Raw genomic sequence first — 10,694 nt, 5'->3', positions numbered from 1 at the left:
ACCTACCAGCGTGTCTGTGGTCCCAGCAATTCCACTCCGAACTCACTGGAGGTTGGGGAAACGTGGAAACAGCTCAAACGCCAGTCAGGAGAGGCTCGCCTAACTGAACCGCAACACACCCCTATGGGAGAGTCCTAAGTACCCAGCGATCCATGTCTCTGGCTGAGAACGTAGGAAGAGGCTCATGGCACAGTCGGTGAAATAGGCCAGCTGCAGAGTGGCGTGGATATGACGATTTTGCCTCCATAAAAGTGGATACATACCTTTGCCACAACTGTGTCTGCAGAGAGAAGGCAGGAGAGGATAGCCAAGGCTCCGTTAGCACAGGCTGCCAGCGGAGCGGAGCGAGCACAGTTTCTACGCAGTTTGCAGAGTTGAATGTTTTTAATAACAAACTATTAAAAGAAAATGTTCAGGAGATAAAGACCTAGTGTTTAGTCACGGGAAATGTCCCGGCAGCGGCCTGCTCTTCGTCCAGTTAAAGTCCCAGCCCAGTGTCCCTGCACTGCATCAGGGATCTCAGAACTGCACTAGGTCCTTAATCACGCTACTCTCGTCCGCTCTTCCCCTCCACCCGGGTCAGTTTACTGCCCGGAGCGCACGGAGCGTTCTCTCCGCTGTGCAGCGGGCAGGCAGGGGTGCGGGCCTCTCCGGGGACTTCACGGCTTCCACAAGTCACAGATCACTCGGGAAGCGCGCCAAGGATGCCGGTCCGAAGAATGAACGAGTGAGCTGCCGGCCCCTTGGGAAAGTGGGGCTCCCCCGAGCCGGCCACCGCCTTTCTGAGCCGTGTCCTCAGGGTGAGTGAAGGGCGCCCCTTGGGTGAGGAGTCCGGGAAGGCGGCCAGAGGCCTGGCTTCCATCACTAGGGCTCCTGGGGATCCTGCTCCAATCAGTTCTCCACTCTGGGCTTCCATTTCCATTTCTCCTCTGGAGATAAGAGCTGGGCGCGGTCCACATCTCTCAAAACCCACACTGTGGAGCGTTACGTCTGGGCTATGTCAGAGTGTCCCTGGAGAAGGGCCCTGTGAGCGAGCGTCCTTGGCAACGCGGCCTCCCGCCGCCCCTCCCGGAGCTGGGCGTGCGCACTGCAGAGCTCAGCTCCCCGACGGGTCCTGCGCGAGAACCCCGACTCCCTGAGGCCGCCCCGCACCTCCCACGGTTATTTCCCCCTGGAATCTGCGCGATACGGAGCAGCCTTCCGTCGTATCCAAGGTCACGTCTCCCTCTCCGAATCCATGGCCGTGACGACCTCGCTGCTCCCCCACGTCACCCGGCCCTGTCTCCCACAAAGCAGAGAATTCAGGAGACTTTCGCGAGGCATCGACAAGTTCTGCTTTGTGAGAGAAGACGCAGACGCCACCGCGTCCAGCGGACGCCATGGAACGGGGCAGGGAGGGGACAGCTGCTGCCCGCGACGCCTGGGCCGGGTGGGACACTGCAGCTGGGGAACCCTGTGCGGGCAGACGGTCGGAGAGAGGGCAGGGGGTGTGGGCGCGCTTGCATTTCCATGCTGCTTTATCTTTTTTTTTTTTTTTTTTTTTTTGACAGGCAGAGTGGACAGTGAGAGAAAGAGACAGAGAGAAAGGTCTTCCTTTGCCGTTGGTTCACCCTCCAATGGCCGCCGCGGCCAGCGCGCTGCGGCCGGCGCACCGCGCTGATCCGATGGCAGGAGCCAGGAGCCAGGTGCTTTTCCTGGTCTCCCATGGGGTGCAGGGCCCAAGCACTTGGGCCATCCTCCACTGCACTCCTTGGCCACAGCAGAGGGCTGGCCTGGAAGAGGGGCAGCCGGGACAGAATCCGGCGCCCCGACCGGGACTAGAACCCGGTGTGCCGGCGCCGCTAGGCGGAGGATTAGCCTAGTGAGCCGCGGCGCCGGCCATGCTGCTTTATCTTGACGCTGCACTGGATTCCCACCTCCTGGTGAGTCACCCAGCCCGTCTGCCCCTCTGCACACGCTCTGGCTGCTGGGCTTGTTCCTGAAGATCAAAGTGGACACACAGGAACTCTGGCGAGCAGCTGGAGAACTCAGGGCGTGCCGCAAGTAACGTTCTCGCTTCCACCCTCACTCCTTACACTTTCCGCTGAGGTTCCTCCCTGGCCTGACAGCACCCGGATGTGTCCCAGCATCGCACCTAGCAGGACCGCATCGGATCTCTCGGCCTTTGCCACATCACCCCTTCTTCCCCGGCTTTGCCTGTACATGGCGCCCTACACACCTGTAGCTCGTCAGGAAGCAGGGCGTCAGCCACGAGCCTGCCTTCCCTTCCCTTTGACATCGGACCAGCAGGAAATCCTGCGGCGTCTGCACCCCAAATGCCCTCCAAACCCACCAGCTGGCTTTGACTGCCGCTCTCCGCCGTGGGCATGGGCTGCTGCTCTGCGGATGGGGGCAGTGGCGTGCGGGGAGGTCTCCCCTTCTCCTCACGCCCTCCCCGGTGAGTTCTTCACCCGCAGCCAGCAGCCAGAGTGCTCTTTGGCAGATGGGAATGTGGCCACAGCAACACCTGACGTGGCACAGAAAGCAACGGCCCGGCTGCCCACGGGGCTCCAGCCTCTGCTGTCTGCTCCTCTCCCCGGCGGGCGGCCTGTGCCTCAGCAGTATTGGCCCCACGGCAACCCTCACGATGTGTGAAGTTGTGGGCCTCGGGACCTTCATCGTGTCCCCCCATTTTTCCCGGCAGGGTTTGCTGGTGACTCTGCCAGCCCCGCTGCTCCAGTGTCAGGTCCCAGCCGAAGGCTTCCCTCTTCACACCGGCTTCCTGGCACTCTGAGGGGCCGGCCCACTGGTTCTCATCCTAGCTCCGTCTCAGGACCCTCATGGCAACCTGCTCAGCTCACAGCTGTGGTTGTCCCTCCATATCCACAAAGGGTTCGCTCCAGGACCCCACACGACCCAGAAATCTGTGCATGCATGACTCCTTTGTATAAAGGGCGTGGTATTTGTATATCACCTACTCACTTCCTCCTGTGTCCTTCAAATGACCTCTAGATTTCTTCTGATGATGACAATGTAAATGGCTGCTATGCTGCACATTGCTTAGGGAATAATAAAAAAAGAGAGTCTGTATGTTTAATACAGATGATTTTTTAAACTTATTTATTTGTTTATTTGAAATGCAGAGATAGAGAGAGAGAAAGAGAGAGAGAGAGATCTTCCATCTGCTGGTTCACTCCCCAGATGGCTGCAATGGCCAGAGCTGCGCTGATTGGAAGCCAGGAGCCAGGAGCCAGGAGCTCAGGTCTCCCACATGGGTGCAGGGTTGCAAGGACTTGGGCCATCTTCCACTGCTTTCCCAGGCCACGGCAGAGAGCTGGATGGGAAGTGGAGCAGCCGGGACTAGAACCAGCGCCCATATGGGATGCCGGCACTGCAGGCAGCTACACCACAGTGCCAGCCCTGACTTTATTTTCTGATCTGAGATTGGTAGAACTGGTGGACCTCGACACTGCAGGGGTGGAGGGCTGATGGCACGTTTTGTCTTCTCGTTCACTGTCTCTCCGGGAAACTCTGCGGTGTCTGGCTCCAGCACGGCAGAGTCAGCACGGACCCTGGCCCCCACACGGGTCAAGGGCACGAGTGGATGCCCTCGCGGATGCGTTCCTCTCTGGTGCGTGCTTCTCATTACCAAGGGTGTACTGTGCTGACCGATGGGCAAACAGTGATTCTGTCTACTTCAGTTAGGTAAGCTCAGAGCGGAACAAAGCACCTGTGCGCGGCCTGTGGCTTTGCTTTTAGGTTCCAGATGATGACGGCATTCACGCAGGGCCGGTCTCTGGGGCTCCTCCCAGCCGGCAGAAGTCTTAGACCCCAGAACCGAGGACCTCTGTGGGATGGCTGTTGCTGTGGTTTGATTTGGTCTGAGCGGGTGCCCGGGGTCCTGTATTGGAAGCTCGGTGGGCACTGTGTCCACAGGAGGGGCCCAGCAGGAGGTCCACAGGTCATGTGGGTGCTGCCCTGGAAGGGGTCAGGTGTTCTGCGTTGTTGAAGAGTGCGCCTGGCTGCGCGCCTCTCTCTGGCTGCTGGCATTGCTCTGTGACCTCTTCCTTGTGTGTGCTCACGGCAGCAATGCCGTCTTCCACAGGGCCCCTGCCACAGGCTGGACCGTGGGGACCCGGGTCTGGGGCGTTCAGCTTCTGAAACCGTGAGCCAAGTCAGCCTCTTTTCTTTACGAAGTATCTAGCCCAGGTGTTTGGTTACAGTGACAGAGATGGAGAAGACAGCTGTCCTTGGAGCAGCTAACCTTTTTCACTGGGCTGATGCCTGGCCCCAAGTTTCCTGGGACACTCGGAGTCTCCTAGCCCAATCTTCACTTGGTTATAGGCTTTAAAAATGCAGAGACGCGCATTTTCTAGGTGAGTCCGTCTCTGAAGACGACTCGTCAGAGAGCGCAGTTGTGAGCTTTTGTCTTGGCAAGTGTGGGGCCGGCCCGCTGCTCTTCCCAGGGAAGTTAACATAAATGTTTATTGACAGAACAGTCATGGAGGAAATAAAGTTGCTGATTCATTGCCTTATACCGAACCCTTTGTTTCTCCCTCCTCTTCCTTCCTCTTTATAAAGAGGCACGCCACGGGACAGCACGTTCTGGGGACCCACTTGGTGTGCGGTCTCCTAGTTGCGTGCTCCTGCCTCCTCCACCTGCAGATCCTAAGTGCCGTGGCAGTGGCCTGGGCCTCCTGCTTCCGCCGCGGGGGTCTCAGAGGAGCCATGGAAGCTCCGGGGCTTCTGAAGTTGGAGCTGAACGTCCCCATGGTGACGGTGGCCCTGTTGGTGGCTCTCCTGGCCCTCCTGAAATGGTAAGCGTGGCCAGCCCCAGGGCCTGGGACGCCCCCAGCAGTGGCAGCCCGGAGCCTTGCTGGTGCCGCAGCGGGGAATGTGGGAGTGTGTTTTGCTTCTTTTCTAATCTCCAGGGAGTTGAGTATTAACACAGCCTCAGAATTAAAAGCAAACAGCCAGGTTAATCTTTCGCTGAAATGCACGAACTGGAAGTGTCGGGGAAGGCTGGTGATTCAGGGACTGAGAACCTACACGTAATTAAGTTGGAAAGAGGTGGAAAAAGAAACAAAGTGGAAAGGCACTAGCTTTGGGCGGGAAGTGTCTCCTCGCACCCGTCACATCTCCTCACCCGTTTTCCTAAGCTCCCCTCTCTCTCGGATCTACAGTGCAGTCAGAGTCTGGGCTGCTACTGCATTGAAGGCAAGAGAGACACCGCACCACTTGGCCAGTGCGGCCCCTTTGCGGGAAGTCACTGCCGGGGGTTTCTGCAGGTTTAAGGACAAAGTGCACTGATTCCTAGTCTGAGGTCTGAGGAAAGGGACTGGGCTTTAGCAAACGAAGGCTGTCGGACCCCCCAGCGTTAGAGACCAGTGCAGACTTGAACGGTGTTTTTGCCAATTCAGCAGCCGCGCTCCCGGGGCCGGCTCTGGGGAGTCGGGGATGGAAGGCCTCCCACGTCTGCTACCTCTCTGCACGTTCACTGTGTCGGCTGACTGATCAGTTACCCACTCCACCGAAATGGATTTAGGTGGCTCTGGCTTTTGAGGAGAAAGTGGAAAAATAATGGAGTTGGAACAGAATTTCAATTTGTTTCTGGTGGTAATAGAGCCCCCTCTAGATTAATAACTGGGAGGGCACTTGGAAAAGCATCCAGCATTATGCAAATGTGAGGTATTCTTCTTTTGGAATTTGCATAGCTGAAAGTGGGATTCACGTCTGATGTTCTGTGATGATGAAATCACTTCTTGGAAACTGGCTCTGAAACTCAGCGTCAGTCCCAGTGCTGTTTTGCTTTTTACCTGGTTTAATTACCTTTGAACTTTTCTATCTCAGTGTAGTTTATCTTGCAGTGAAACCAGCCATGTGCAAAACCAAAAGCAAATGGTAGCCTCTGGCCTCCACTGCCCCTTACTCCATCTCCATGGGCTCCTGTGCTCAGGGAAGGCCAAAGCCCGGAACCTGATATGCAGAGGGCGCTTGGCGGACGTCAGCTTCTGTAATGAGCAAGTAACATAAAAGTGGAGGAAAATACGTCTCCTCTGGTTTAGCTTTGCTTAACATTTCTTACTGATATGCCTTTTTAAAAAAAATTATTTATTTGAAAGGCAGAGGCAGAGAAAGAGGAAGAGACACACAAAGACACACACACACACACAGAGAGAGAGAGAGAGAGAGAGAGAGAGAGGGAGGGAGATCAATCTTCCTTCTGCTGATTCACTCCCCAGATGGCTGTAGCAGCTGGGATTGGGCCAGGCTGAAGCCGGGAACCATGCGGGTCTCCCATGTGGGTGCAGGGCCCAAGCACGTGGGCCATCTTCCACTGCTTTCCCAGGCCACAGCAGGGAGCAAGTGGGCAGCTGGGACTCCAACCGGAAACTCCAGTAGGAGATGCCTATGTCGTAGGAAGCGGCTTAGCCCACCGCCCCACTAACATGCTTCTCAATGTTAGTTTCTCATCAGCAGCTGTGCCCTGATGTGGTTCACCTAGGTTTCGCTTCGAATCCTCCAGGTGGTCTCACAGCTTCCCTGGTTGTATTGTATACTTTGCTACATTTCTATTTCTGCGTTTTATTGTGTCTTCTTCATTCTGTATTCTTAACTTAAGTTCAGCGAGTGACATACAGCGTGGACCCGACACACGCTTGATGAGTGGACAGCTGCATCCACTAATGCTGTTCTCAGAAAGGCCTGGGCCTGAGAAGCTGCTGTGCCCGGTGTTTGCAGCCGGGTCCCAGCGGAGACGCGGGCGTGGTCACGTGGCCCCCGTTCCGCAAGGCTGCCATGCACCTGTAATCTGTTCTTGGGCCGTATTAATAACCTGGTACAAAGACACGGAGATTTCAGATAGAGGCACGAAGTGCAGGTGGGAAACAAAAGTAAGAGCTGACTTGCACTTGTTATCACCAGAATGTTTGTTGACCTGTTAATGTGTGCCAGGCGTGGTGGGAGGTCCTGGTGCAAGGTCAGGGTCGCAGGCGCAGGCCGCGGCAGGGGGAGACAGGCAGGCTCTGGGGCTGAGCTCAGTGTCTGCAGAGGTTAATGCTGCAGGAATGGCCGTGGCCACGTCTCGTAGCTCCTGGGCCCATTCTTGACCCAGCTCAGAGGCAACCGCCTCGGGCGCACCCCCATCCTCTCCTAGGCAAGACCCTAGGCCGCCACGAGGCGGAATGAGGCAAGGCCCGCCTCCAGCTTCCTTCGCCAGAGAGGGCGCCTGGGGGAGAGAGGTGCTTCTTGGAGATCACAGCATATGGAAGGCCCTGAAGGGTCTGCAGCAAGGAGAACTGTCCAACTCGATTTAACCCGGTTTTTCCACGCTCCTTTGATAATGTACGGCCACGGCGGGAGGGGCAACCAAGACCAGTAGGGACGTTCCCGGCAAAGGGCAGTTAGCCGTGGCCCAGGTCAGGCAGCTGCCCAGGCTGGTGGAAGCGGAGGGGCTGCCAAGCAGAGCAGTGCAGTGTTAAGAGGATCCCCTTTGCAGGCGCTGGGGTTCCAGGTTGATGTTTTGTCGACTCCAGGACACGGAGTGTATGGAGGACAACAGCAGGGCCGGCTCAAAGTCCACATCGGAGAAAATGCACAACTGCGCTGTCCTGAGGTGGCAGGGGCGCAGCCTTGAGGCTGGAACGATCCCCCAGTGTCTACTTGGAAGGCACCTGCTGTGTGGGAGGGGCAGTGGGCACTGATGGCCGCCAGCCTCCCAGAGCCGGGGCCCATGATTTCCATGTGTGGTGGCTCCTGCGTGGGTAGGTCTGTGCTGACGCTAGCTGCCACTCGTGCAAAGAAGTTGGATACAACACAAGTGACCCGTTGGCGTCTGCTGGGCCCCTCCCCATCCTCAGCGTTAGTTCCTAGGGCTGATGGGGTGTCCCCGGGACCCGGGAATGTTCTCTGCAAGTAGCGTTTAGGCGCCCCCTTGCAACTCTGTGCTCGACTCCTCCTCCACCTCCAGCCCCAGCCCCCTTGGCCAGCCAGATGTGACCCTGGGAAGCAGAAGCACCTTGAAACGCAGGGAGCAAGGACCTGGCAGAGGGAGGAGGGGCATGTGGGGGGCATCTGGGGCTGCAGCATGTGGTGGAACAGGACACTGAGCGTGAATAACGGGCAGGGTCAGGGAGACGCTTTAAAGGCTTGGATCATTCCCGCGGCCTCCGAGCGTCCAGGGAGGGGCGCACACTGCTTCCCTTTAACTTCTCTCTCTTTTTTTTGGTCCAGGATATGATGATACTTGGGTTTAATAACTCAGTGATGAGCTCAGAGATACAATTGAGCCTGCTTATGAAAACGGGGTCTGCAGTTCCTGGAGGACTATTTCTACAGAATATTATTTTTTTGTTTTCCCTCTTTTAAATAGTTATACACAATATCCCTCTCCTTCTCCCTGTGTTATTGATTTTCCGGAATGCGAGTACGAGGTGTGACTATAAAGTACTGTGACTGATTATTTTAGCATACACACCAGACCTTATACAGCCAAATGAATTTTATGACCTTGACAAGCGCTGTGCTGATAGGCTGCAGCCTCACTGCAGATATGCCGCTATCGGAAAACACACTCCTAGGGCGTGTCACTGGGAATGGAGCCGGTGTCCCCTGCAGTGTTCCAAAAGCCCTCAAGGCAACAAAGCTTTGTTGGAAAGAAACCAAGTAGCTGCTTAATCTGGGTGGTATTATTTGTAATCCAAACCAAAACGTGGTTACGGGACAATAAGGCATGCTGTTGTTATTTGCTCAAAAGGCCCCTGAACAGCTTCTGGAAGCTGTGAATTCTGTTGAAGGGCCATGCACATTTAACATATATTTGAAAATTATTGATTTTCATTTTATGTGACACGGACAGCGTTCCTGTCAATGGCCAGGACTGGGCCAGGCCAAAGCCATGCTCTGGGCACTCAATCCAGAGTGGCAGGGGCTCGATTACTTGAGTGATCACCTGCTGCCTCCCAGGGTGCATAGCAGCAGGAAGCTGGAACTGAGAGTGAAGCTGGGACTTGAACCAAGGCGTTCTGGTAGGGGGTGCAGGTGTCCAAAGCACCACCTTTATATTTTTTTTAAGATTTATTTGAAAGGCTGATTGATATAGAAATGACACAAGTGCATGTGAACTCACACACACACACACACACACACACACACACACAGGAGAGAGAGATCTTCCAGCTGGTAGCTTACCCACAAATGGCTGCAATATCCAGGATTGGGCGAGGTCAAAGCCAGGAGCCTAAAACTGCATCTTGGTCTCCCACATAGATGCAGGGTCTCAAGTATCTGGGCCATCCTCACTGCTTTCCCAGGTGCATTAGTAGGAAGCTGAATCAAAGTGGAGCAGCCAAGACTCAAACCTGCACTCCAATATGGGATGTCGGTGCTGCAGGCAGCGGGTTAACTCACAGCTCCACAATGCTGACCACCATCATGTTAATCCCTATGCCAGGGGCCGGCGCTGTGGTGTAGTGGGTAAAGCCACCGTCTGCAGTGCCAGCATCCCATATGGGCATCTGTTCGAGTCCTGGCTGCTCCACTTCCGACCCAGCTCTCTGCTATGGCCTGGGAAAGCTGTAGAAGATGGCCCAAGTGGTTGGGCCCCTGCACCTGTGTGGGAGACCTGGAAGAAGCTCGTGGCTCCTGTCTTTGGATAGCACAGCTCCATCTGTTGCAGCCATCTGGGGAATGAACCAGCAGCTGGAAGAACTCTCTCTCTGCCTCTCCTTTCTCTGTGTAACTCTGACTTTCAAATAAATGAATAAATCTTTTTAAAAAATCCCTATTCCAAACACCTACCCCTGTTTTTATTTTTATTTTTAAAAAAACAATAGCAATAGTCTTACTACTTATATTCATACCTTTTTAAAAAAATATTTATTTATTTGAAAGTCAGAGTTACACACAGAGAGAAGGAGAGACAGAGAGAGAGAGAGAGGTCTTCCATCTGCTGATTCACTCCCCAATTGGCCACAATGGAGCTGCGCCGATCTGAAGCCAGGAGCCAGGAGCCTCCTCCGGGTCTCCCATGGGGGTGCAGGGGCCCAAGGACTTGGGCCATCTTCTACTGCTTTCCCAGGCCACAGCAGAGAGCTGGATCAGAAGTGGAGCAGCTGGGACTCGAACCAGCGCCCATATGGGATGCCGGCACTGCAGGTGGAGGCTTTACCTGCTATTACACAGCGCCGGCCCCATCCTTCTTTTATCTAGTAAGGAACTTGGGATTCTGGTAGCGTCTGTTCTTCGGGTAAAGATGGAAGAGGCATCTCATTGTTAAATCACTAAAGCAAACTCCCAGATGTCTGTCTGTGCCTGAGAACTCGCTCAGTGCTCATCCCCCCGGAGGGGATGGTTCTCCAAGAAACAAAGCGACTGAACGGACCCCGTCCCTTTCAAATGTGACGACAGCAGCAAACCTGATAGATTAGCACTTGCCTATTACGGGTCATCTGCAGCCTCACAAAGCCCCGCTTCCGCCTGCACGTGTGGATGTGGCGTCAGCCCGGGAGGGAACGGGCCGAGGACAGGCGTGCACGCTGGTCTCAGTGGGTGGGTCAGCTGTGCAGCGCCACCTTGTCCCTGGTGACCACAACTCCCGGGGGGCAGGTGGCAGGGGAGTTCCTCTGGAGCCTTCACTCCTTGCCTGCCCTCAGTCTCAGCACAGAGTACGATGCAGGACCACAGGGGGCCCTCCTCAGCCTCCCCTGCGACCCACA

General features: G+C 55.5%; 1 protein-coding gene across 3 annotated transcripts in view; it reads left to right on the top strand.

The window, feature by feature from the left end:
* The first annotated feature begins 4,540 nt into the window (after positions 1-4,540).
* The window catches only part of TBXAS1 (thromboxane A synthase 1), a 196,494-nt gene continuing 190,340 nt past the window's right edge, over positions 4,541-10,694 (top strand). For 2 of the 3 annotated variants that reach the window (XM_070071415.1, XM_051835662.2), the window contains exon 1: positions 4,559-4,796. In XM_070071415.1, the coding sequence (XP_069927516.1) occupies positions 4,708-4,796 (89 nt within the window). In that variant the 5' untranslated portion in view covers positions 4,559-4,707. Of the gene's footprint in view, positions 4,797-10,694 lie in introns of all 3 variants that reach the window. The other variant, XM_070071414.1, reaches the window with a different exon arrangement.

Source organism: Oryctolagus cuniculus, chromosome 3 (assembly GCF_964237555.1).
Source record: "Oryctolagus cuniculus chromosome 3, mOryCun1.1, whole genome shotgun sequence".
NCBI classification, from domain to species: domain Eukaryota; kingdom Metazoa; phylum Chordata; class Mammalia; order Lagomorpha; family Leporidae; genus Oryctolagus; species Oryctolagus cuniculus.
This window is presented reverse-complemented; position numbering and strand designations above follow the sequence as displayed.